Genomic DNA, 27,710 nt, shown 5'->3' with positions numbered 1-27,710 from the left:
CCCATATCATGCCCTGCAAACCCCATTTCTTGCCATGCAGCTCCCATGTCACACCCTGCAGCCCCCATATCATGCCCTCCAACCCCCATATCACACCCTACTGCCCCCATATCATGCCCTGCCAACCCCATATCACACCCTGCAATTCCCATGTCATGCTCTGCAGAGACCACAAGGTCGGGAGCGCCTGCGGAGGCTTCTTAACTGGGAGGAGTTTGATGAACAGAGAGACTCCCGGAGGAGCATCCTGCTGGACACCCTCTATGACAGCATCATCTTTGCAGTGGGCAAAGGCTTCCCATGGGTGGAGGTGGCCCAGGTGGTCAAGTTCACAGAAGAGCTGCTTAGGGAAACCAAAGGTAAGGGGCGTCCAGGGCAGGTCAGCAGAGGCTGGTGGGATGGGTGGGTGCACGTAGGACTCCCCTGCCATTCACAGCCCCGGCAGCCTGGGAGGAGCCAGGGCCCCTTCCTGCCTTTCCCTGGCATTGGGCCTCCTCACTTGCAAATTTCCTCGCTTGAAAATTTGATCTCTACCCAGGCTTCCCAAACATCCTCTCTGAGTCTTCATTGGTCTGCCTGACTGTAAATCTGAACTACTCCAAGCTGTTGGCACAACAGCCAGGGTGTTCGCTTTTGTTTTGGTTTGGTTTGGTTTCGCTTAACGTAAATCAAATGTGTCACCTTCCCCAACTTAAAACCCTTCCTGGACCCTGAAGGGCTGCATGTTGTTCCTGGTGGGAGATCTGGCTTTGCTGCAAGTCCAGGGGAGCCCTGGAGCTCGCTCATGCAAAGATGGAGGATGCAGTCAGTCGGGTGCACGGAGGCAGCATTGCTCCCACCCTGGCCCTGTGCTGGGCTTGCATGAGAAAAGGACCTGGTGGCATAGGGAGCTGTGGTCACTCCACCTACCTCTTGGGCAATGAAGTGCAGATTCATTCATTAGGCAAATACATGAGGCAGGCTCTCTGTGGCTGCCCTCACAGTGCTGCTTCATTCCACTGAGAACCATCCCTGGGTGCTGAAAGTAGTGGGCGGATGCGTGATGAGAAATGGGATACTTCCATGCTTTCTAAGAACCTCTCCCACAACCTCCTTCCTAGTGACAAAGAGAAAGGAATACTCTTACAGGGAAGAAGCTGACAGCTGCCTCCTTAGTCAAGTGATCCAAGTGGACATTGTCAGTAAGAGGCCACACAGACAATCCCATGTACCTGGTCAGATGCAGCGAGAAACCAGCATCCTCCCATTATGGTTCCAACAAAGACTCACAGCCCAGATCTAATCAAGAGAAAAAGCAAATTAGGAGCATTGCTCAAAGTAGCTCTCCTGCCAGATCCAAACACTCAAAGGCCATAAGAGCCAAGGAAAGACTGATAAACCTTTCCAAACTGAAAGAGGCGAAGGGATGTGTTCAAATGTGACCTGCGGCCTGTCTGGCTCTTTTTGCTATGAATGAGGTTATTGGGAGAACTGTGGAAACCAGAGGTCGGTCTGGGGACCCGGCGGTAGTGACACGTTCAGGGTGAGGGTCTGGATCGGATGGTCGTGAAGATGAACATTCTTGCTTTAGAAGATATACGTGAAAGGATGCTTCAGTGGGGTGTGTCGGGTGGGGCACTTCTTTTAAGTGGACTGGGAAGAGTTTCTTTCTACTATTGTTGCAACTTTTCATGTAATTTATTTTGCTTTGAAATTATTTTCCAAAAAATGTATAGTAAGATTTTTTTTAAAGTGAGGCACATTAGAGGCCTTCCCTGGCTTTCTGGTCACAATCTCAGTAGCTGCCAATCACACAGGCTGCACGATGCTATGTCTCTCATGCACAAGGCGCCATCCTCAAGGCAGCCATAACTCATCACTCAGTACTGCTGGCAGCATGTCAATGTCCTTCTCTAATCTCACCACTTCTGACCATCACCAGGGCCAGTACCATTTCCACCCCCACTCTTGATTGGTCCACTACTTTCAAATCATGCATTCTGCAATCGATTTACCAAACTGCGAGTGCTTTTTCAGACACACAGAATGTCCCACGGCACCTCTGTTTGAAGGCATCCAGTGCGCCCAGCCTTAGGCACACCTGGGCCAGCCTTTCTTTAATTTCTTCGGCTGCCAGGTTCTCTTCCAATTCTCTCCTGCCAGCCTGCGCTCCCACCCAGTGGTCCCAGCCTAAAGGCTAGAGCAAGACATGGCATCACTCACAGGCTGGACTCAGAGATCCTCAGGACATCTCATCTCCCTCCTGCCATCCCTAGCCCCACAGACAGGAGCCTTCAGGGTATCTCAGGGTCCCGCCTCCCCACTGCTCACGGCCACATGTGGGTACCAGAGTGCAGTCCTGGTGTCTGAGCTCTGGAGGGGTTCGTGGCCAGAACAGACACTGACAACCAGGAAGAGGGATGTCAGCCGCAAGCAAGCAGGTGGGAAGCAAACTCTTTCAAGTCCCCATCAGAGCCTTCGCAGGCCAAGCCCTTGAAAAACAGTCGATGATGATGCAAACCCAACTTCAACCCAAGATGAGGGGGCCTTGGAGCTTTCGGCACTTCTGGTTGGAGCATGCCTTACCAACACAGCGCAGCTCTGTCCCATGGACCCTCCAACTGAGTGCACAGAAAACTCCTCTCCCTGACTCCAGGGAGCCCCTGGATGCCAACTGGCACCCCCTAAGGGACAGGGAGCCCCTCCTCCTCCCGCACTTCATGCCGCACATGACCACACTCATCCTTAGGAAGTTCTTTCTTGCATCTAGCCTACAGCCGCCTTCTGCCCTCTCCAGATCTGTCTTCCCGATTCTCAGCAGCCTGTGGGCCCCGAGCATATTTATTGGGCTTCATATAATGCGACTAGTACATCTTTCCATTTGGACTAGACATCCTAGTACCTTTTATTATTCTTTTTAAAAATTCAAATATTTACTGAAATGCTAGCTAAATTTCGGCTACATACATTTGTTTAGAGCTTCCATAAATCATATATATGCCATTTTATTTATTTAACATATTTTCATTATTTACCATAGTTTAGTCTTCAGATGTGGTATATAATGAGTCAAATATGCCTGTGTTTACTACCACCCACACCACATCATCTCTTTTTCTATTTTAATGTGACATCCTTCCCATAGACCCTGCGCCCCCCCCACCTCCTAACTAACCTCTGCCCCTCTCTGGCTGCCCTCATTCAGGTAGCCTTGTGTTTGTCAGTATTAGTCTCAACATGTGGTATCTGGATTCAAACACAGCAATCAGATGGCCAGGGATGTGCCGTCTCCCCTGTGCTGGTCATGATGCTCCTGTTTAAATAGCCGATGAGGGCATTGGCTTTATCAGCATCAGGTACACAGATTGGCACCAGGCTGGCGGTCCACTAAAGCCCCTAACCATTTCCCCATCCTGCCCTTGTGCAATGGCGATTTCGAATGCACTTGCAGACCCTCAGTCACCCCCACGGATGCCACGTCGTTCAGACTGGCCTTCCTTTCCTTCCTCCTGAAATATTCTCAGCCTTAATCCTGGCCCATCCAGTTTACAAGTTTCTCCTCTCACCTTCGTATCATCTGAAGAAGTGTGAGGCATGGTTGATACAAACATGGACTCGAAACAAGCTCTTAGGTGGGCTTCCCCTGCCTGAAGTTAAACTGGCTGAAAATAGACATCAGGAGGCTGGGGGTTCACAGGGAAATCCAGATCCTACCTGGCCCTTTACTGGATCTAGAGCAGGTCTCATCCCTCTGAGCCTCTGTGAACACATCTAGAAAAATGAGGACGCAGGATCACTCTCCTCCTGGGATTATTAGAAGGATCAAATGAGACTGTGCCTTAAAGCCCTCAGCATGGCGCTCGGTGCCTGGGAAGTGCCCAGTGAGTGGCACCTCGATTTTTAGGAGACACAGGGACCTGGGAACTCGAGGGAGCAGGATGTGATCCAGAAACCTGGCATAGTCAGGGGTCACCTGCTTCAGATCAGCCCTAGCAAGAACGAGGCCCAGTAGACACGTGCCACGGCCCCTTCTCCTCAGCCCCTGCACTGCCCAGTGACCCTGCACTGCAGGAGATGGGGCAGGGTCAGAGGCAGGGCCAGGAAGTAATTTAAAAAAAAAAAAGCAAACTGCAGATTTGTTTCAGAAGTCAGGAGTGAGACAGGAGGCAAATGAACTGTCCCAGTTCTGCCCAGGGGGTGACTGGCCCACCAGGAGAGCTGGCTCCTGAGAGCCGTGCCAGGCTGGCTGCAGTGCGGAGAGTAGGCAGCGGAGTGCAGCTGGAGCACCGCAGGGTGCAGAGCCCCACGAGAGCCAGGCCTCCTGCACCTCGGCTCACCACGGTGCTGGTCCGGATGGTGCCTGCTGTCCCTGAGCCAGGAGGCTGGCCCAGGTGGAGTCCTTGTCAGCACCTGTGTTCTTACTGCCTTGCACAGGGACACTCATGAGAACATGAACAACCCCACAGTCTCCCAGATGCAGAGGGTAGAATTCCAGCAGCACCTCCTTCCCCGGGTCCTCCTCATTGACAAACGCTGCCGTCACCTCCAGGCCCAGGCTGAGCCTTACATGTTTCTGGGGCCCCAGTTTTGCCATTTCCTAGCTGTGGGACCTTGGCCACTCCCTCTGTGCTTCGGGTCACTCATCTGTAAACCTGGGACAAGAACAGCATCCGCTTCACAGGCTTGTTGAGTTCATTTATGGCCCTGGAAAAGCAGTCAGCATAGAGGAAGCCCTGAAAGTGTGCACTGGAGTCCGCCTTTATGCTACACCCACTTGCAAGGGTCTCAGGCACCCTCCTGGGCTCCACTGTCCACCTGGAACTTTAGGTCCTCTGCCTGCGCCACCTGGACGGCAGTGGCCTAGGCAGTCCTGCGGCACCGCTCATGGAGACCTCAGCCTCTCCTCCCCCAGCTTTGCTCAGTTGTTTCTGCTCCAGTTCTGCCCAACCCCAGCCCTAACCTTGATCTTCTCTGGTGACATCCAAGTGGCACTGCGCAGGTTTGGACCATAGGCTCTGAGTCACCAGCACTTATCTATCCTCCATTCCCTCCTGTGCCCTCCAGCCCTGGGTAAACTCCCCTCCTGACTAAGCCTCTCCCTGTCCTTGGATCGCACCACCCAGAGCTGATCTTGGCCCCTCCAGCGTTGGGCCTCATGGGCTAAGCTTCTCTCTCCAGGCCATGGCCATGGGCTGGACGCCTCACACTTGCATTTCTGCAGCTGCGTTCCCTCTGGGCCCTGCAGGCGTGCCCAGTCTGGCTCCTTTCCTGTGATGACTGTCTCATCTGTCCTTCTCACACCCTGCTTCACCAGGCCGTCCCCCTTCCCTCTCCACGCAGACCACAGGTCTCGTCTGTCCTTCTCACGCCCTGCTTCACCAGGCTGTCCCCCTTCCCTCTCCATGCAGACCACGGGCCTCCCTGGAGTCATCAGCTGGAGAGTGAGAAAGGCCTGGCCTGGAGAGGCTGGAGCTGTGGGAGAGGGGTCTGCACCCTGTACATCTTTGTCCCCTCTGACCCCCGAGTGCTGAGCGACGCATATGGCACAGAATAGGAGTTGAAGGAAGAAATGAATGAACGAACCAATAAATGAGTCGATTCCCAATGCCCATGGAGACAGAGTTCACGATGCGCAGAGGAGGCGAGGGCTGGCCTGCAGTGATGCTCCTTGCACCAGTGACTTGCTCCAATGCCTTGCCCCAGTGATGCCCCTTCCACACTGCACACACCACTGATGTGAGAGGCCGCAGAGCAAACTCTGCAGTCAAGAGGTCTCAGTTGAAATCCCACCACTGTCACTTCATGGCACAGCCTTGAGAACAGTATTTCCCTCTCTGTGCCTCTGTTTCCTCCTCTGTAAAATGGGGGCAGTAACAGTTCCTCCTCACAGGAAGGCGCGAATGAATCGGACTTGCAGCACTCGCAGCAGGGTGAACAGCACACAGTAAGTGCTTAATCAGTGTTCACTACCATATGCCTGGAGGCGACATGGGATGGTCCCATGTCCATGTCCACCCATGTCCAAGACTCGCCAAGCAGAGAGAAGGTGCCACTCTCTGCACCCATGGTTCAGGGCAAGAAGGAGCTGCATGCGGGCCATTGGGGTGGTGCTCACTGTCTATGCCCTTTCTTTTTTTTTGAGACGGAGTCTCGCTCTGTCGCCCAGACTGGAGTGCAGTGGCCGAATCTCAGCTCACTGCAAGCTCCGCCTCCCGGGTTCACGCCATTCTCCTGCCTCAGCCTCCCGAGTAGCTGGGACTACAGGCGCCCGCCACCTCGCCCGGCTAGTTTTTTGTATTTTTTAGTAGAGACGGGGTTTCAGCGTGTTAGCCAGGATGGTCTCGATCTCCTGACCTCGTGATCCGCCCGTCTCGGCCTCCCAAAGTGCTGGGATTCCAGGCTTGAGCCACCGCGCCCGGCCGTCTATGCCCTTTCTTGCCTTCCCTTCATCCTGCAGATGGGTTCAAGGCACGGGCCAGCAGAAGGGAGGGCCAGACCACCTCTGGCCTGGACTCTAATCAGCTGCCCACACTCACGCTTGGCCCTGGGCACACGAGGGAGCCATCCTTGCTGCCTACCAGGCCGAGAGAGCAGGAAACGGCTGTCCTCAGGAGGGGCTTAGGTGGCCAGGGGCAGAAAGAGCTGGCGTACGTGGCAGGTCCGGTCCCTGGCACATTCCAGCTCTCTCCCACCTTGCATCCCACCCTGTCCTCCTCTTGGCATTATCCCTATCTCAGAATGTGGTGCAGGCAGCCAGGGCAGGGGCGGGGGTTCTGTGTCTGTTTCGGCTCAAATCCACGCTGGGCTTTCAGTCGTCGTGGAAGGTGGCTTCTCCAGGGGCATTTTCGTCGTTAGTCTGGAGCTAAGGATGGTTGTGTTGTGTGTGCATTCTAGATAAGAAAGTTGGCAGTCGCCGTGAAGGAGGGTCATGTTTGCACAGCACTGATTCAGAGCTCTGCCAGGACAGCTACCGGTGCAGCATATCTCCCGGCCCAATCAGGCCTTGGCACAGGGAGGGAAGGGGCCCTTTCTTCAAAAGCTTTGGCTTGCCCTGGCCTGGCAAACGTCTCTCCAGGACATTCTGCTCCTCACACCAGGCCAGAAGAAGGAGTCCTTTCCTTGTGCCTTCTTGGCCAGCCTCCAGGAATCTCTGGGCAGACCATATCCAGCCATCTCCCCCGGGCCAAGGGTGAAGCCACCAGCTGTGACACAGAGTGGGAGTCTTTCAGCTTGGGACGTCCTGGTGGGAGAAAACCACAGGACGGGGGCACAGTTTGCCCGCCTTGTCTAACCCTGGGGAGGCTCAGGAGAGGAGAGGGATGTGCGGGCCTTGAGGAGCCGCAGAGATTTAGGGTACCCAGGAGGCCTGCACAGGAGGCAGGGAAGGTGGGGACAGCCTCCCCTGCTTCAGGCTTTCCTTGACAGAAAGCTGAACCTGGAGGTGTCCCACCTGTGGCACCTGGCACCTGCAGGCCCTCCCCAGCCCACCACCGCTCTGACCTCGTGCCACGCCGCCCTTCACCGTCATCACGCGTGGCAGACACGGCCTCTCTCAGACGCTCCATCAACACAGCTGAAGCAGGAAGAACCTTTGCATATGGCCCGGCCCCCAAATCCCAGGCCTGGCAGGAGGTGGGCCTTGAGACCGGTCAGTGGAGGCACAGGGCATCCGGGTGAGTGCCTGGTGAAAGGCGTCATGGTCCTGGCATCTGCAATTCCACCCATGGTCACTCCTGATTCTAAAGGAAATGCTGCCCAGGTAGCCTAGGACGGGAAAGCAGCCACCTGCCCACAGCAGCCTGGGCTGGCAGGAGGCAGTGACTCTTCCAAGCTCCTGGCACAACAGTTCTTGCTGGGACAACCATGGCCATGCCTAGGTCTGCCCAGCAGCCCTGAAGTACTCCGCCCTCAAGTGGGGAGCCTCCAGCCTCTCCAGACCCGCGAAGCAGAGAGAAGGTGCCACCCTCCGCAGCCTGGGAAAGGCCTCCAGGGACCCTCCTTCCCAACCAGAACCTGACACCCCTCAGGCGAGACCTGGAGGGTCTTTAAATGAGACTTCCTGATTGACGGATGGTGGAAGTCTCCACAGCAGCTCTAGATTGAGATCTTAGAGGGGCATTTCTTGGGACAAACGGGCAACTCTCCTTGTGTAGATGCCCTCCCTGCGGTATTAGTTCACCAGGGCTGCCGCACAGAACCACGTACTGCGTGGGTTCAACAACATTCATTTCCTCATAGTTCTGGAGGCTGGAAGTCCAAGGTCAAGGTCCTGGAAGGGCTGGTTTCTCTTGAAGCCTCTCTCCTTGGCTTGCGGACGGCCGCCTTCTCCTCCCATCCTCTTGTGGTCTCTCTCTGTGCACCTGTGCCCCGGCGTCTCTGTGTATGTCCATGTTTTCTCTACTTATGATGACAGCAGTCCTGTTGGCTGAAGGCCGGCCCTAATGATCTCATTTGACCCTAATCAACTCTATAAAGACCCTCTTTCCAAATACGTCCTGACATAGTGGAGGTTAGGACCTCACCACGTAAACTAGGATATGAGCAGTCCATCTCGTAACACTGGGCGAGGTCACCACTCCTTGAGTGAGCCAGTGTCAGTAAGTAGGCCAGAAATCAAGACGGGGCCGTAGAAACCTTCCCCTGCCTTCTGCAAGAGACCATCCATCCCACAGAGGGAGGCCCTGTGTGCCATGTGCCTGGCCTTTTACACAGCTTCTGTAATTGTCACTGCAGTCTGGCATCACAGGTGCCATTTGAAAGATGAAGACACTGAGGTCTGGAGAGATTAGGTAACTTGCCCAAGGCCACACCTTGAGTGAGCGGTGTCAGGATTTGAACCAGGTCAGCACCCACCCAGCCGCGCAACTTTTCATTTTGACCACGGGGACCTGTCCACCCGTCCAGGGGTGCAGGAAGGCCTGAGAAGCAGGCAGCCCAGGAGAGCCCCCACAGCAAGTGGGCTGGGGCTGTGGAGTGCAGATGGAGCAACACCTGGATGAGCCAGGTCTGACACCTACTGACTTCCTAACTGGGTCACCCAGAGCTGTTCACAGGAGAGGCTGGGATCCTGGCCCCAGCAGGAAGGCTCCAGGATGGTGAATGGCCCAGGCCCAGCTGGCAGGGTGAGTTGTACCCTTTGGCTAAGGTGTCCTGGCCTGGATGTGCCACCTGTGTGTGGGCGGATGGTAAACGTTCTCTCAGGACCCCTTCCCACGTCTGAATTCTCAGGTTCTTCCCCCATCAGCTGGACATACTGGTCAGCCTTGGAGTCCCCAGCATTAGAGGGGACAAGGTATGAGAATGGAGTAGCCGCATCTCGGGCTGGGAATGGCACTGTGTCCCTGAGACGGTGGGACTGCCCAGTTGCTTTCATCTCTGGGGGACGATGACCATGAGGATGATGAGGACCCCAAGTCAGGGCTTCCCTCACCAAGCCCGAGTCAGCTGAAGGGCTTGGCCAAGATGCACTGGCAGTGCCCCAGTTGTGGCTACAGGGACTGCCAGCTCCATGGAAATCCCCACAGATTCTGAGAGTTGAGAGGGGCCCTAGAAGTCTCCGGATCCAACCCCCACCTGACACACATCCAGGAATCCCGTCTGAGCATCTGAGGCCCCCAGCTGTCAGAGTCATGGGGCACACCTCCTCACTTCTGCAGAGGAGACCTACTCTGCCAGGGAGCAGCCGGTGCTTCTGGAAAGTTCTTCCTGCTGTTGCACGGAAAGCTGCCTCTTGGAGCCTTCCGCTGGCTGGCCCCTGTTCTGCCCCATTCTCCCAGAGTGAACCCAAATCCCTGCGTGCTAAGGAGCCGGCCTTCCTGTGAGGCTAGGCGGGAGGTGACTGCAGCAGGACAGGAGCCCCATGCTTCCAGGACCAGGGAAGGGATGGATGATCATAATCTCAGCCATAGACATGGCACACTGAGCTCTCTGCCCATATCATCTCATTTGATCCCCATGGCAGTCTTGGGTGCATGGGTACTGTTGTCCCCATTTCACTAACACAACTGAAGTTCAGAGAGGTTAGGTAACTTGTCAATCATCACACAGTAAAGCGCAGAACCAATAATAACCTTGGGTCTTCCTGGCCGCAGAGCCTGTCCCTTCTGCCAAAGCTCTTTCACATGAATCATTCTAGCTTCCTGATTCTTGAGAAATGGGGGCAAGGATTGATGAGGTGCCGAGTCTGCTAAGCGGACCAGGTAGGGGGACCATTGTGGACAAAGAGAAGGGTGTGGACAAGAGCCCATGACAGTCTTTAAAGCATGTGGTCCTGGCCGGGCGCTGTGGCTCACGCCTGTAATCCCAGCACTTTGGGAGGCCGAGGCGGGTGGATCACAATGTCAGGAGATCAAGACCATCCTGGCTAACATGGTGAAATCCTGTCTCTACTAAAAATACAAAAAAAAAAAAAAAAAAAAATTAGCTGGGCATGGTGGCGGTGCCTATAGTCCCTGCTACTCTGGAGGCTGAGGCAGGAGAATGGCGTGAACCCGGGAGGCGGAGCTTGCAGTGAGCCGAGATGTCACCATTGCACTCCAGCCTGGGCGACAGAGCAAGACTCCGTCTCAAAAACAAAACAAAACAAAACAAAATATGGTGCTGTGCTTGCCCTCTGAACCCTAGGCAAGTGACCAAAAAGAATGTCTTTAAAAGGACAACAAAATATTTCTAATCCTAGTGTTTGAGTAGATTTTTCCTTAATATGGCTATTGGTTTATAGTAGTCCACTCTAATCCACCATCAGGAATATATTTCAACACCCCCCAGGTGGTGCCTGAAACCGGGGATAGTACCACACCCTATATCCACTACTCACAAATGTATTTTTCTCCCTTCACAGTTTCACAGATAGAAGATTTGTTCGTACGTAGTTCTTAGAAACCTCAGCATATGATTTTCTTTCTTTCCTTACGAAATCAAGAACTTTCACCTTTTCACTGAAAGGAAGCACTTGGTAGCTTATGTTTGGCATATCCAAATTGCCAGCATCACTACTGTTGCGCTTTGGGGCCATCATTAAGTCAAATAAGGGTGACTTGAGCACGAGCGCTGTGATAACTCGACCGTCCTTCTGATAACAGAGATGGCTCCTAAGTGACCAATGGGAGGGTGGCGTTGAGAGCAGGGGTCCCCTGAAGGAAGGATTGATCCACGCTCCATGTGGGACGGAGCAGGATGATGCAGATTCCATCATGCCACTCAAAACGGTGCAACATCTAAAACTTATGAACTATTTATTTCCGGAAATTTCTACTTAATGTTTTTGGACTACGGTTGGCCACAGGTTACTAAAACCAAGGAAACTGGAGCTGCAGTTAAGGGGGGACTACTGTATCTTAACAAATTGAAAAGACATAGTGGATGAAACCAATATGGCGGTTCCTCAAAAAGGCAACCATGGAATTGGCATAGGATTCACCAATTGTTCCTGTGGGGACACACCCAAAAGAACTGAAAGTGGAGACTCGGGCAGGTGTTTATACACCTATGCTCATAGAAGCATTGCTTACAATAGCCAAAAGTGAAAGTCACCCAGGTGAGCATGGATGGATGAATGGATAAGCAGAATGTGGTCTAGCCATACAATGGAATATCATTCAACCTTACAAAGGAAGGCAATTCTGCCCCACGTTACAACATGGAGGAACCTTGAAGATATTATGTTATGTGAAATAATCTAGATGCCAAAAAATAAATATCATATGAGTCCGTCTATGAGGAACCCAGAGTAGTCAAATTCATAGAGACAGGAAGTAGAATGGGGATTGCCAAGGGCCGGAGGAAGGGGGAGTGTGGAGTTAATGTTTAATGGATATGGAGTTCTAGTTTGGGATGATGAGAAAGTTCTGGAGATGGATGGTAGTGATGGCTGCAAAATAATGTGAATGTTCTTAACGCCAAAGAACTATACACTTAAAAATAGTTAAAATGGGCTGGGTGCAGTGGCTCACGCCTGTAATCCCAGCATTTTGGGAGGCCAAGGCAGGTGGATCATGAGGTCAGGAGGTTGAGACCATCATGTCTAACACAGTGAAATTCCGTCTCTACTAAAAATACAAAAAATTAGCCGGACATGGTGACACATGCCTATAGTCCCAGCTACTCAGGAGGCTGAGGCAGGATAATTGCTTGAACCCAGGAGATGGAGGTTGCAGTAAGCCGAGTTTGTACCACTGCACCCTAGCCTGGGTGACAGAGTGAGACTCCGTCTCAAAAAAAAGAAAAAAGAAAAAAAGAAAGAAAGAAAAAGAAAACAGTTAAAATGGTCAATTTTAGGTTATGTATATTCACAACAATTGAAAAATTAAATTTAAATCCAAGAATGCTAGTGGACATACTGTAGTGCTGTGTATTTCATATATCTTCCATTCACTCCTAAAAAATGGCTGTGGTGTACTCTTCTTAGAGTTGGAGGATCTGAATTGAGAACCGATTTCACTACTGAATAGCAGTAGACAAGCCACATGCATGCTCTAAACCTCAGTTTCTTCATCCATTAAATGGTGTCAAACACCTATTTCATAGGTTGGTTGTGATAATTAAATGAGTTGATGAATAATGTAAATGCTTTATAACTGTAAAATAACACACTAATGTAGTGGTAGTATTATTTCCTGAGAGCTTAGCACTGGGCAGCAATCACAGGTCCAGAGCTTTCTGGGAAGATTTTCCATGATCTGTCCTGTCATTCTCATAAGCACCCACATGCTTTTCAGTGCAAGAATCTAGACTTGGGTCTATGGCCATACCAGTTTGAACGTGCCTATCTTGTCTGGTCTTGGAAGCTAAGCAGAGTCGGAGATGGTTAGTACTTGGATGGGAGACCACCCTCGAACACCTGGTGGTATTTAAAAATTAATTAATTCAATAATAGTAACAAAAAGAGAATCTTGATTTGGATTTGGGAAGTCTGGCTCATCTAGCAGTTTCTTGCCATGGAGGCATCCACAATAGTGGGGAGAAAGGATACAGCGCAAGGGCCTGTTGAGTTATGCAGTAAGTAGTGGCCTCTTCCCCTACCCTGTGCACCCCATAACTGGGGACCCAGCCCACTCCCAGTTGTCCTGTCCCCTCCACTGTTTGAGTGACCAGGAAAGAAAGAGCCTCCACTACTCTTCAGGTGGGGCCCTGTGCCAGCCCATGGCACTGTAGGTGAATAGAATCACCAGGCAACTGCCAAGAAGGGATTGGATTGAAGAAATCCCGTCTCCAGGGTTGTTGTCCTAGAGCCATGCTTCATTCTCTGCCAAAGCAGGTTGAGTCCAGGAGCCCGCACAGCCCACCAGGGAGTAGGAATGCCAGCAGAAGCCTGATGATGGCAATGATGGTGACAATGGCATTACTTATTGAGTGTTTACTGTGTACCAGGCACTGTGGAAAGCACCATATATGCATGCTGTCCTCTAATCTTATGAGGCAGATATTTTTACTGTCTCTATTTTACAAGTAAGAACACTGCTGCCCACGTCTCTTAGACTGTGCAATCAATATATGCAATGGTTTTTATTAAAAGTCTTGCATAATAGAAATAGATTGCATTATGGCCAGGTACAGTGGCTCATGCCTGTAATCACAGCACTTTGGGAGGCCAAGGCGGGTGTATCTCAGGGTGAACTACCTGAGATCAGGAGTTCAAGACCAGCCTGACCAACATGGTGAAACCCCCATCTCTACTAAAAACACAGCTACTTGGGAGGCTGAGACAGGAGAATCGCTTGAATCCGGGAGGCGGAGGTTGCAATGAGCTGAGCGAGATCGCACCACTGCAATCCAGCCTGGGTGACACAGTGAGACTCTATCTCAGAAAATAAAAAAAAAAAAAAAAAAAGAAATAGATTGCATTAGAAAAACTGCTTCCAGTGTGAAAAGATTCTGCTTTTAAATGCTATTTTTTAAAATCTGTTTACTTTTCTGTGATTTTATCATCATTGCACAAATTAGGAATAACTTATTTTTCAGGGTCACCATCTTCTTAAAGTAAATCTTTCATTTAATTATAGCATACACAGAAAAATGCATAAATTATAAATGTTCATCTTGATATTTCTCAGAAAGTGTGCCCATTTAACAGCATCCAGAACTAGAAAGTAGAATTAAAACATTATCAGCAACCGGGCCAGGCGCAGTGGCTCACACCTGTAATCCCAGCACTTTGGGAGGCTGAGGTGGGTGGATCACTTGAGGTCAGGAATTCAAGAACAGCCTGGCCAATATGGCGAGGGCTGTCTCTACTAAAAATACAAAAATTAGCCAGGCGTGGTAGTGGGCACCTGTAATTCCACCTACTTGGGAGGCAGAGGCAGGAGAATCACTTGAACCTGGGAGGCGGAGGCTGCAGTGAGCCAACATCACGCTACTGCACTCCAGCCTGGGCGACAGAGCAAAACTGCATCTCAAAAAAAAAAAAAAAAAAAAAAAAAACATTATCAGCAACCAAAAGCCTCTTTCTGACCCTTTCCAGAAACTACTACTGACTTCTAACACCATAGTTGTGCCAGTTTTTGAACTTTAATAAATGGAATAAAAAAGACAAAGGAAAAGAACGCTGATGCCCAGAGAGGCAAAATAACGTGTGCAAGTGATGAAGTTGTGCAGCCCGAGGTGAGCCCGCATCTGCCTGAATCTCCAGTCTGTGCTCATACCAGACACGCCCCACTGCCCCGACAGAGGAACTGAGCGTCAAGGAATGGCCCCAGCGTCAGTGCCATCTTCAGTCCAGGTGTTCCCTAAGCTTCATGGTGGCTGCCGTGTGGCCATGAATGGTGGCTGAGAACAGAACACGCAGTTATTGAATCCTTGGTGCCGAAGTCACGGGGCAGGAGGATGATGCATCTCCAGCCAGCGTGGTCCTCCTCTGGCCAGTCCAGGCCCATCCTGATGAGGTCATGAGGGATGCGGCGGCTCCTCCTCCCCACAGGAGTGTCAGGCCCAGCCAGCCTGCCCTCTCTCCTCTCCCTGCAGTTTACCAGGTGGCTTTGGAAAGGGGTCATCCTGAAGGGACCACTTGTGCTGCAGTAGGAGGTGGGGAGGCCAGCAGTCCAGGGACCCCGGGACAGGCAGGAGCCACAGAAGAGGTCTCAAGCAAAAAGGTGGCAAGCTCTCAGGGCTGTTCCTGACAATCCTGTCTGTCCCCAGGCCGTGGTCAGCAGGGCAGCCACAAAGCTCACTCCAGGAAACAGCGCCTGGCCCAGTCTCCTGCCCTGGCTCCTCCATTCCCTTCCCTGGGCAGACAGTGCCCCAGCCCACACTTCACAGACACTTCTGACCTACTAAAAAGCACCAGGACTAGGGTCATGAAAGGAAACAGACACCAACCCCTTCCCTACACAGGGAGTGGTGACGGGGAGGGCAGCTCTACCGCCAGGTTCCTGACCCCTCCCCTCTGGGCGGAGCTCAGGTCCTGACTCTGCCACAGGTTAGCTTTAGGCAAGTCTCATCCTTTTTCTGGGCCTCGGTTTCCCCATTTGTAGAGAAAAATGATTGGACAAGCTCAACATTTCTCCTTGGTTCAGAGACATGTGCTCCTTGGTCAAGAAAGACTATTTGCCCAGAATAGATTTGAGAAACACTGCAAACGCTCCATGCCTTTTGGTGATCTGCTAAGTTCATTTGCATATTTTGTTGAGTTCATTAGCATATTAAGACTATTTAATCTCCTTGGATCCAACATATTTTAAAGGTCTCTCTGGCGCGAAACATTCATTTTGATATACAGGTGACTCTTGAACAACATGAGATTTAGGGCCACCAACCTCCTGTGCAGTTGAAAACCCGTATGTAACTTTGGACTCTTCCAGAATTTACTTACTAATAGCCTACCATTGACCAGACATAAACCGTTGATTCACATATATTTTGTATGTAATATGTATTATGTACTGTGTTCTTACAATAAAGTAGGTTGAAGAAAATATTAAGAAAATCATAAGGAAGAGGAAATACATTTACCCTTCATTAAGCGGAAGTGGATTATCATCAAGGCCACTATTCTCGTCATCTTCATGTTGAACAGGCAGAGGGGGAGGAAGAGCAGGGGTTGGTCTTACCATTTTGAGGGTGGCACAGGAGGAAAATCTGTGTGTAAGTGGACCCGCAGGAGCATCTGGAGGCCGAAAGTTAGAATTCAGCCCAGGGACTCCTTCTTCTTGCAGTTCCAACCCATGTTGTCCCAGGGTCAACTGCAACAGCTATTGCAAAACATTCTTTGGAAAATATGACCAATGGGGTTGGAGGTCCCTTGCAGTGTCCACCTCCAAGAATCTACAAAAAGACCCAAAGCTGCTTGGAGCTGGATGGCCTGGAGTTTGAATTCCAGCTGAGGCACTTACCACCTGAGTGGCCCTATGCAAACCCCTCAGCCTCTTTGAGCCTCAGTTTCTCTCCCGGGTGAAGAGGGGTTGGTGCCTGTGCCAGCCTCACTCTGCTGGGAGCTGGGAGACCGAGTGACCTAGAGCATGCATGGCACAAGGCAGTGGGCGCTCCCTAACTGAGGGGAGCTCACCTGGGCAGTACAGTCCCTGGCACCCAGGGGTGAAGGAGTTTAGTAGAGTCTCCCCAGGAGCACAAAGGGGGCAGAGGGCAATGCAGGGGGATGAAGGATGCGGCGGGGTGGAGATGGTGGGCCCTTGCCTTCGTCTGCTTCCCACCTTACCGGGTCAGCCCTGGTAGGCGCTCAGCTGTTGGGAAGGGTGGGCAGTGCCAGGCTGTAGCCTGACTTGGTTCCTGCCCCGGGAGGCAAGATGGGGGAACCAAACTGGTGTATCGGGGTACCTGGGTCCTCCCGCTCAGGCACACCCAGAAGGAGCAGCCTTCCCCGTTTCCAGCCCTGCAGGGATATGGCGCATCTCCCCTTGCTCGCCCAGCCCAGACTCCAGGTTTGAGGGGCTAGGGAAGCCACAGGAGGCTCCTGGTCCGAGCCGTTTCTGCCCTGATCGTGGAGCTTCTGCTGACATCTGCCCCACAAGCCTCCCCCGCCCTTCCCCGCCTCATTCCTCTCCTCCCCCACTCCCGCTGCATCTCCTCACAGGTGCTGGCCTCCAGGGGCTTGGGGACCATCTTCAGGAAGTTCCCAGCAGCCAATGCAAATGAAGGCCACACCCTGTTATTGAAGAGCAACTTGCAGGCACAGATCTGTCCGCCCTGCAGCCAGCGGCTTCTCCCTGAGACTTAATCCCTCTGCTTTCTGAGTCACCAGGAACTTCTCAACCCGAGGCCCAGGGAGTGTGGTCCAAGGCCAAGAAAGTATGTCTCATGAGCCAGCTTCCAACAAGCTTTGCTGAAACCCAGAATCAGCCAAGAGTGTCTGGGGGCTGAAAGTTAGAATTCAACCCAGGGCCTCCTTCCCTGTTGACCCAGGACAAGGTCTGCACTTAGTTTGTATGACCTCTTAGGTGCAGGCCACAGCCTGTGGTCATAGTAGGGCATCGGCCAGGATGACAAGCCAGCAGGAAACCCTGGCTCAGCACAGCGGCTGAGCGCATTCGCACTACTGAGCCTCGTGGACTTCTCCTTTCAGATCTGGGCTCTGTACGGCTGCTGGGGCTGAACAGAGGGGCTCAGGGGCTGGCCTTCGCCAAGGAGGCAGACACAGCCACCCACAGCTGCAGGATGCAGGTGACCCCACCCCATGCTCCATCAGGCCAGGCCAGGCTGGAGGAGGAGGGCACCTTCTGGCCAGTTCAGAGAAGGTGTGATGAGTCACCTGGTGAAGCTCACACACCGTCGCCCCCACCCAGGCCCCAAGTCCAGCTTGCTGATCAAAAATGATGGCCTCATGTCTGCTCACCCTCTGGGATCCCTTGATGGGCAGTCTCTGCTGTCCTCCACGCGGTCACCATCTTCCCTCTGGGATGGCCCCCACCTCTCATGTCTGGCCTCAGTACCTCTCCACCAGGTTCTTAACCCTGAGGAATTTGATAATTCTGTGTACGCTATCCTCGGAGGTCCTCGTGTTCCATGATGAAGTCAACTCTTTCCCATGGCACACAGGGCTGTCATGAATGACCCTGTCCAAACTGACCACAAGCCCTGGGTCCCCCAGCTCCGTCCCCAGAATCCTGCTTTGCCTCCTGGACAGCTGGGTGTGGCCCTGTGCACACAGCCACGCTGTGCCCCACTCGCCCCAGGCCTTCACTGCTGCTGGCCCCTCTGCTTGGGGTGGCCTTTCCCATCGGCCTCTGGACCCCAGCCTGGTGCCTCCCACATGGGGCATGTGCAGATCCCCTGGCCTCTCAGAGCTCCTTCTTCTCTCACTGTGTCCCTGCGGGGAAGCTCCTGCCAGTTGGCGGCCTGCATGCTCTGATGCCCAGCTCTGCGTGAAAGGACGGGAAGGGACACAGGGCATGTGGGGCCAGGGGGGTCTTTGGTGTCCAGAGGGCAGCAGCAGCCAAGAGCTTCTGGTCTTGAGTGAAGCTGGACCTGGATCCTGCCCTAGGCTGATCCCCACCGAGGCCTTGGCCCTTCCTTCCCACACAGCTTGTTCCTCCTGCTGTCAGAATTGGCTCCCTGGAACCTGGCTTCACTCACCCCCTACCAGCTGGAAACCCTTCTGCCACGTCTGGGTGGGCCTGGCCTTTGGTGCCTGTTCTGCCAGCCCAGCAGCCTCCATGGTGAAAGCCTTGGCCACAGGCAACATCCCCCAATGCCTGGCACATGGGAATGTTCCTTAAATAAATCCTTTTGTGTGTGTGAGAGACAAGATCTCACGCTGTCGTCCAGACTGGAGTGCAGTGGCACGATCTGCAGCCTTGACCTCCTGGGCTCAAGTGATCCTCCTATCTCAGCCTCCTGAGTAACTGGGACTAAAGGCATGCACCACCATGCTGGCTATTTTTTTTTTTTTATACTGTTGGGGTCTTTCTATGTTGCCCAGGCTGGTCTTGAACTCCCAAGCTCAAGTGATCCCCCTGCCTTGGCCTCTGAAAGTGCTGTGCCCATTCCCTTGTGTCCATTCAACAAGGCTCTCCTTCTCTGCAGAGCACCTCCTAGGAGCTGGGCACTGCTCTGGCACTTGGTACCCAGCAGTGAACAGAAAAGACGGCCTCTCGCTCTCTCACAGCTTGAGTGCTAGTAGAGGGAAAATGACCAAGAACAAATCACATCAGTAAAATGCGCAAGATCAAAGACCTTGATGAGTACTCTGGAGAAGGACTCCGTCGGGGGTACTGCCAGACGGTGACCCTGGGGGTGGGACCCCTGCAGGGCAGGACATGCTAGGGGCTTTCGGGGCCTGGCCTACCCAACCTCATCTCCAGCCAGGCAGCTCCTCACCTGCAGATCTCTAGCCTGCTGACTGCCTTCCTCCCCCACCTTTCAGTCCCTCAGAGGGCCATGCCTGCTTCAACCACAGGGCCCTTGCACAAGCTGCTGCCCCTCCTGCCTTGCTCTTCACCACCTCTTTGCCCAGCAAACCCCTTTGACCCAGTCCATCCCAGCCCCTTTACTGCCTCCTCAGGGAAGCCCTTCCTGACCTTCTTGCTGTCATGTGTGCTGTCAATCCCACAGAGCCCTGTGCAGAGCTAGATATCTGTGCATTTCCTCCCCAGCCCTCCACCACCTCCCTGGAACCTGGAAGAGTTCCTGGCACAGGGAAACCCCGAAGTATTTGTTGACAGAATGAATGAACACCTCCACCTTGACATATTACAGCTGGTTCATTTACTCTGCAGACTTTGACTGGGCCCCTCCTGTGCACAAATCCCAGTGCTGGGGGCCGAGAATACAAAGGTGGCCATCATTTATTCAACTGTCTCCTCTTCAAGACTGGAAGCTCTCTGAGGGCAGGGGTCATGTCAGAGGTCAGCATCTTACCATATGGTATTCTCTCTGTTGGTAGGCCCACTGACCTTCAAACATCCCCTGTAAGAACCTGGGAGTTGTGCCGGTTTCTGTCTGGCACACCGTACGTCTGAGGATGGCCAGGTCCTGCCACTCAGATCTGCTCCTTCTGTGCACTGCCCAGAAGACAGAGCCCTGGTTCTGAGTATGGCGTCCATCCAAGGCCCTTGTGTCTGTCTTCCACTCACCTCTGCATGCAGCTCTTGCCATCATCTGCCTCCACCTTTAGGTGCCAACGACAACAAGCCTCTCCTTGCTCCCACCCAGGCCAGGCTGCTTCCTGCTCCTCTGCTGTCACTCAGCTGGGCTGTGAAGTGGCCCCACTTCTGGGCCTGGCTCAGCCTCACTCTGGGATGCAGCTCACACGTCGCCTTCTCTAGAAGGACCCGGTCCTAAAGTCCATGCCCTTCTTCACCCAACTCTGTTCCTCTTTACTCTGCACTGCCATTATCTGCTTGTGTCTCTCCTGCAAGCATCTGAGAACAGGGGATATGACTTATTTGTTGTCATAGTATTGCCAAAATCTTGCATAGTGCCAAGTAATTAATAGGCAGTAACAATTTATAGGTTCAGTCACCATTTGACAAACTAATCTTGGGTGAATGGAAGGATAAACGTGCAAACCGAAAAGTATCTGAGACAGGTCTCAATCCATTTAGAAGGTGATTTTGCCAAGGCTAATGACATACCTGGAAGAAAGATCTGTTCCTTTCTCCAAGGATAATTTTGAGGGCTTCAATATTTAAAGGGGAAAGTGGGCTGGAGGGGTAAGAAGGAGAGTATGGTGATCCACATGTTGCAAGAGAAAAGGAGCAGGTGGGGAATAATCAATTATGTGTTCCTCCCTTGCTCAGTAAATTGGCACCTTATCTAAGATAAGGTGAACATAGAGTAGCTACCTGTGGAGATATTTAACCTTTTATTTGTAGCTACCTGCTTAGGAATCAAAGGAAAGGCAGTTTCTTGTGTTACTCAACTTTCAGGTTAATTTTTTTCTTTTGGCATAGTGAATTGGGTTCCCAAGTTTTTATTTTCCTTTCACAAATGGATAGAAGGGTGGGTGAATGGATGGGTGGATAGATCGAAGAATTAATGGATGGATGAATAGGTGAATGGATAAACAAATGGGTGGAAAAATAGATGGGTGGTTGGAAGAATGGATGAATGGATGGATGGATGAATGGATGGATGGATGGATGGATGGATGGATGGATGGATGGATGGGTGGATGGAGGGATGGGTGGGTGGAAGAATGGATGGATGGACGGATGGATGGATGGATGGATGAATGGATGGATGGATGGATAAGTGGAAGGACGATGGATGAATGGGTGGATGGGTGGGTGGAAGAATGGATGAATGGAAAGATGGACAGAGATGAATGAAGGAAGGAATAGAGGGAAGGCTCGATGGGGGAGGGGAAAGTGGAAGGGAGAAACATTTTTTTGCAAAGGTAGAAATAAATTATTTCTACAGCATTTATTGATTGCTGGCTTGCATTAGGCTCTGTATGAAGCTGGACATCTTACCCCATTTGACCCTTCCAACAAGCCTGTGAAGTCAGTATCACTCTTCTGAATTTTACATTTGAGGGAAAAAGGCCCAGTCTCATATCTAAGAGGGATAGAGTATCTCAGACCTCCAAACCTGGTACCCTCACAAGAGGAGTGTAACCCTTGGGCTCCAAGCCTGCTGGTTTGCCATCACAGAAAGGAGAAGTACAGCCTCCAGTCTGTAATTCTGTGTGGTGGAGCAATCCCTCCTTCCCTCCCCCAGGAGGCTGAGATTGCCAGAATCCAGGCGTCACTCCCAGCACATCCTAACATGGCTCCAAGTGGAGTGGTGCCCCTTTTGCTGATATTTTCCCAAGACCATGATGTCTCTACCCTCTGGGTACTTTGGGGAGATTCAAGGTGAATATTTCCATACAGAGCAAGACAGCCTCAGGGACCAGCCAAGAGGGAGCATGAAGGGACTGGGGGTGGGGGGAATTCAAAACAAACTTGTGGGCAAGGCTGAGACAGTCCCTGCTGAAGGGGCATGGAGCACTCTAGCAGGGGGTGAGGAAACCGCCTAGGGCCCCATGGAGGGCTCACACAAAGGAAGAGCAAAGGAAGGGGTCTGTGGACAAGCCAGATCCCCTACTTCGGGGAAAAGCCTGGCTCCTTGCCTACAATATGCTACTTTCATTGTCAGCAGAGGGAACTGCGGAATTCTCCAAAGTGCATGATCTGGTGGGCACCTGGCCCAAGCCCTCATTCTTCAGAGGGGGACACTGAATCAGAGAGCAGGAGAGGCTTGGCCAAGTCCACAGTGCACTTCCAGGACAGTGTGTATGAGAACCCAGGTCTCCAAACCAGGGCCGTGCTCTCCTGCTGCCCTTGACTTGCCTGTCTCTCTGCCTGCTGTCTGCTCATCTACTCACCAGGGTAGGCATGTAATTCAGCCACGACCCTTCATGAACCACCTCCTCTGTTGAGAACCAAGCAGATGATGGGAGAGCCCCACCTCCAACCACTGTGCTGGGCACCTGAAAGAGTTGTGAGCAGGAGGAGCGAATGGGAGAGGAGGAAAGAAGAAGTAGGGAGATGTGTCACCCCCTGAGGAGCACTGCCCACGGTGCTACCCTCAGAGCCAATCCTTTGCATGGGGTAAATAATATTTTCCCAACTCTGCAACATAAGCCACCAGCACAGCAGTTGCCTGGGCATCAATCACCTGCTTCCACTCTTTTTTTTTTTTGGCGGGGGGATGGAGTCTTGCTCTGTTTCCCAGGCTGAAGTGCAGTGGCATGATCTCGGCTCACTGCAACCTCCACCTCCTGGGTTCAAGCGATTCTCCTGTCTCAGCCTCCTGAGTAGCTGGGATTACAGGCACCTGCCACCACACCCAGCTAATATTTGTATTTCTAGTAGAGATGGGGTTTTGCCATGTTGGCCAAGCTGGTCTCGAACTCCTGACCTCAAGTGATCCTCCCGCCTCAGCCTCCCAAAGTGCTGGGATTACAGGTGTGAGTCACCGCACCCCGCCATCTCCTACTCTACTCTTATGGGAATTCCTTTTCTACCTTCTCATCTCCTTCCTGAAGAGAAGTGGAAACAAGATAAAGCACAACTAAAGCAAGTCTTTAAAACAGGCATCAAAAGACAAAACACTGGCCAGGTGTGGTGGTTCACTCCTGTAATCCCAACACATTGGGAGGCCACAGTAGGAAGATCGCTTGAGCCCAGGAGTTCGGAAAAACAAAGAAACAAAAAAGACAAAATACTGGTAATGATAATGTGATTATTCTGAGATCATATAATCATATTATATAATTATACTGGGGTAATTATGTAAGAAAAAATGGGATAAGTTTAAGTTACTGCAAGTAAAAAAAGAAACTTGGTACACTCCATACTTTTCAAGAGCTAATGCATGGTAATAAGAATTGCAGTTAGAGCAGCCACAGTGGCTCACGCCTATAATTCCAGCACTTTAGGAGGCCAAGGCAGGAGGATCGATTGAGTTCAGGAGTTCAGCCTGGGCAAAATAGTGATAACCTCATCTCTACAAAAAATAAACAAAATTAGTCAGGTATGGTAGCATGTACCTGTAATCCCAGCTACTCAGGAGGCTGAGGCAGGGGGATTTCTCGAGCCTGGAAATTGGCGGCTGCAGCGAGCTATGATCACACCACTGCACTCCAGCCTGGGTGACAGAGTTAGACCCCGTCTCAAAAAAATAAATAGAAATAAATATTTTTTAAAATGCCGTGGGGACATGGGCTCTGTGACCAGGCTGTCTAGGTGCAGAGCCCACATCCACTGCCTGGCAGGGCAGCTCTGTCCCACTCCCACTCTGTACCTGGCCCCTGTGCCCACAGGCTGCTCCATTACTGAGGCTGTGACGATCCTGGGGAACAAGCTCAGAGATTACCAGGACCATTTCAACACCACCCACCTGCTGGCCCTCTGCGACTACTTCCACCATACCTTCATCCGCCACTACAAACTCTACCAGTATGTCCTGGGCCAGGACCAGCAGGTCGACCTGACCGTTGCCCACCTGGAGGTGTGCATGCCACCTCAGCCCCTCCCACTGGCCGAGGGCATGGACAGGGACTTGTGGACCCACCAGCAGCAGGTGGCTGCGCTGACGGAGGCCGAGGCACAGAAGCGGGCCGATGTGCTGCTCCTGAAAGAGGCGCTGCTCCTGGAGCTGGATAGCGCACTGCAGAAGGTGTTCACTGCTGCTGCGCCTGCGCAGCCTGGCCAGGTCCTGGAGAGACAGGTGAGGTTCTGACCACCTGCCATGGGTGGGCACCTGGGCCAGCAGAGACATCAGCCAGATCTGGCGTCACTGCAGATGGGAGCTCCTCGTTGGCACCCATGGGAGGGGGAGAGATGCAGGGAGGAATCAAGAGTCTACCACGGGTTTCTCAGTAGACTAAAGGTAGAAATTCATGTCCCTGTTTTAGTGATGAGACGACTGAGGCTCAGAGAACTTTTCAACTCGCCAAGGTCACCAAGCTAGCATGGGGTAGAGTTCACATTTGGACTGAGCCTAACTGACCCTGAAATCTAAGTTCCTTCCTCTGTGTCATTGGTCAGTGACAGATTCCACCAAGAGAGGCAGGAAAAAGACTCCAGCTTTGGAACTGCTGCAGGTCCTCCAGAGCCGGCACGCCCTCAGGCTAGGGGAGAAGATGGAAGAGGCAGGGACATGGGGACAGCTGGGGAGGGTCATGTGACCAGGGAGACAAAGGGCGGAGCTGGGACCGGGGAAGGACTGGGAGGATCTGGTGCCTGGATCTCAGATTTTGGGCTGCCCTCTTGGAGGGTCTGCCAGACCAATGGGGCTCTAGCTGCCAGCATTTCCCATGACCAGCTCTTCAATGACCGTGATGGCCCCAACCCCAGGGTAGCTGACTTCTTGAGGGCCTGGCCAAGCCTACATTGGTTTCTTAGCTATACACAGGCACTGAAGTCATCATGGTTGCATCATCTTTGTACATACTTTGAGAGACAAGTATGTGCACGTGTGTGTGCATGTATGTGCGTGTGTTTCAGGCATTGGGGTCGGGGAGTTGCAGGGCCTGTGAGTTCCAAGGGATTTTGGTTTCTGAATCATCAGCTGAAGAGCAAATGGCCCTGGGAAGTATTCCTTTAGGGTTACACACACACACACACACACACACACACACACACAGGAAAATCTCTACAGAGCAATGAGCACACAGAGCATCCAGCAGCCTGGATGGTGCTCATCTAAGGTTAAGTCTGCAGACAAATAGCACATCAGGGAGCCATGAAATCTTAGCTCATGAAGACATTCAATAAAGACCCAACAAAACCCCTGCAACAGTCTACGTCTCTGGCCCCCTGCAGAGGACCTTGCTCTAGCACAGGGGGTGGGGCGGGTCATTGCCACAGTGGCCCAAACGGCCCCGTACTTCCCACAGCTGTTCCTGCCTGCTCCTCCCAGCTCCCCGCCCAGCCTCCAGCATGGCACTGCTGGCCCCAGCCTGCCGGAGCTGGTGAGCCAGAGCCCCCTACACCGTGTGCCCCAGCTATTCACCTGAGATGGGGCACTCAAGGGCATAGAACAAACACTGCGCATTCTCCTATGGCACAACAACCTTCCCCGATAATTTTTTCTACAAAAACAACCAAGAGGATATGCTGGGGCAAATGTACAATTTTGCATACCTTTTAAGTGAATACAAGATCTCAAAGAAATGCACTACGGACAACCAGTTGCTTCCAGTGTGTCCCCTGACAATAGCTCCTCTGCTGTCTCAGGCAGGGAACCTGGAGAAACACACTTACATCGTCCATGTCTCCAGGCTCTGTTGGCCATGACTCTGATGGAGCTGACCAATGGGGCTTCTTGTTTAACTCGGTGGATGGACGGTGGCTGCGTTTCCACTCTTCCTATGGCTGCCTGGGTGGATGACACGCCCAATCTCTGAAGCAATTTCCCCTGTCCCCTCCCATGAAGCTGACACTAGAACTTTGAGAGGTGAGAATGAGGATGGTTGGGGGCGGGGTATCCAGGTGGAGCCTGCATTGACCAGGAAGTAGGGTCTATAGGAAATACGGCACTGGCCAATGGGCCCAGAACAAATGACACACTCAAACAGCCTGGCCATCACTCTAGGCCAAAAGAGAAAAAGGAGGGAGTGACTATTGGAATCCAAAAAGAGAGCTTTAGTTATAGGCAAGGGTTGAGGGACAGGAAGTGTGACTGCCCATGGTCCGTGGCCATGGCCAGCCCACAGTCGGTCAGGAGAAGATGAGGACCTCCCCACCCTGAGACCTCCCACCCCTAGTTGACTGAAGTCAACCAGAAGCCAGAGGTCAAGGCAGCCATGGCCCATGGGCAGGGTGAGATGGGTGGACAGTGGACACGTCCTCATACCCGCAGTAGGGGCTGAGTTGAGAACCAGATGTGGTGAGACCTCCCAACCCCGCTCACCGGCACTCCCCATTCCTTTCAGGAGTTGGAGAGCCTTGTCCGCCAGGTCATCCACATCCAGATGGAGCTCCTGCAGGAGCTGCTGCAGTGCAAGATCCGGAACACGTTCGCCATCTTGGACCTGAAGCTTCAGAAGAAAACTCTGAACCTCAACACCCCCACCCCTATCCCGCCCCCCATCACCAATCACGCAGGCCAGGAGGAAGCCCTGAAGCCCCACAGAGCGAACAAAGAAAAGAAAGTGAAGGCAAGGAAGTAGAAGGCCCCAACTGCCACACGAGACTGACTGGGAACCAGTCACCCACAGCCATGAGCCGTGCAGCGTGGTGAGTTCAGCACCAACCCACAGAGAGACTTCTCACGATTAAAAGAAACAAACCCATGCCATCAACTGGTCTCTGTCTTGGAAACCACCTGCTACCACCTAAAATCCAATCCAAATGATTTCCCCTGATGGCTGTGCACCTCTGCTAAGCATGGAGCTTTGCTCTGGGGGTACCTGTCACATGCTGACAAGTCTGAGCTCTGCTGAAGATGGAGCCACCCATGGGTGCAAGCTGGTAAGAATGAGGGTGCTCCACACACCAGCAAAGCCCTCCAGGGAATCCCATGCCATGTAACAAGAATCTATCCTAGGATTCTTCCTCCTGACATTTAAACCACAGGCTTCATTGCATGCAGCCCAGCCCATAGGTCTCCCGCAAGAGGACCCAGAGCCATGTGCCCTCTAGAAAACTCTTCCTCCCAGGAACAGCTGCACTGTCTGGACTCAGGCCAGGGGCAGGTGCTGTCCCAGAGGTCGGAGACCTGGCCTGGAGCCCGCTTTACTGTGGATCTGCTGTGTGATGCTGCCTGTGTCCCTTTCATCCCTGGACCCCAACTCTCTCTCCTGTTGAGTGGAGGTGCTGTGGGATGGTGTCTCAGGTCCCTCTCTCACTAAGATATCCTAGGAGAAACACAAGGTGAGGTTTGCTATTCCCATGTGTCAAGGGTTTCAAGGTTCATGGAGGAAAAGGACGTACTCAAAGTCACACAGCAGAGAGCAGAAGCCCTCCTGCTTCCGTGCTGTTTCCCAGGGGCATCATTCCTCTTACACAAACAGTGGCACACGTCCTGGAGCTGTTGGTTTGACAGGTGACCGTGGCCCTCGAAATCAGAATGGTGAGGGGGTCACCACATACTGCCTCTTCCCAAGCCCGAGACTGCCTCTGCCCTGCTCTGCCATTTGCCTGCTGCACCCCTTGTATCCAGTAAGGCAGGTCCGTGTCATTAGCTCATCCTGCCCATCTCTCCTTTGACACCGACTTTCTAGTTTGTGCCACCTGAGGTGCGCCTGGTGTCTGTGTTTCTAGGCAGAGTCAGCTGCCTTAGGAGTTGGGGGGCCTTAGTGAGCGGTGCCCTGCTGAAGGAGAAGAGCAGCCCTCTGCATTCTAGGC

At 52.5% G+C, this 27,710-nt stretch overlaps 1 protein-coding gene across 1 annotated transcript in view; it reads left to right on the top strand.

Moving 5' to 3' along the window:
- C7H8orf74 (chromosome 7 C8orf74 homolog) overlaps positions 1–26,659 on the top strand; it is a 28,661-nt gene extending 2,002 nt beyond the window's left edge. The window contains exons 2-4 of the mRNA XM_023225316.2: positions 167–359; positions 23,681–24,087; positions 26,297–26,659. Of these exons, the coding sequence (XP_023081084.1) occupies positions 167–359; positions 23,681–24,087; positions 26,297–26,533 (837 nt within the window). The 3' untranslated portion in view covers positions 26,534–26,659. The remainder of the gene's footprint in view (positions 1–166; positions 360–23,680; positions 24,088–26,296) is intronic.
- The last annotated feature ends 1,051 nt before the right edge of the window (positions 26,660–27,710 follow it).

This window comes from Piliocolobus tephrosceles, chromosome 7 (genome assembly GCF_002776525.5).
Source record: "Piliocolobus tephrosceles isolate RC106 chromosome 7, ASM277652v3, whole genome shotgun sequence".
NCBI classification, from domain to species: Eukaryota; Metazoa; Chordata; class Mammalia; order Primates; family Cercopithecidae; genus Piliocolobus; species Piliocolobus tephrosceles.
The sequence above is the reverse complement of the archived record's forward strand: the minus strand, read 5'-3'. Positions and strand labels throughout refer to the sequence as shown.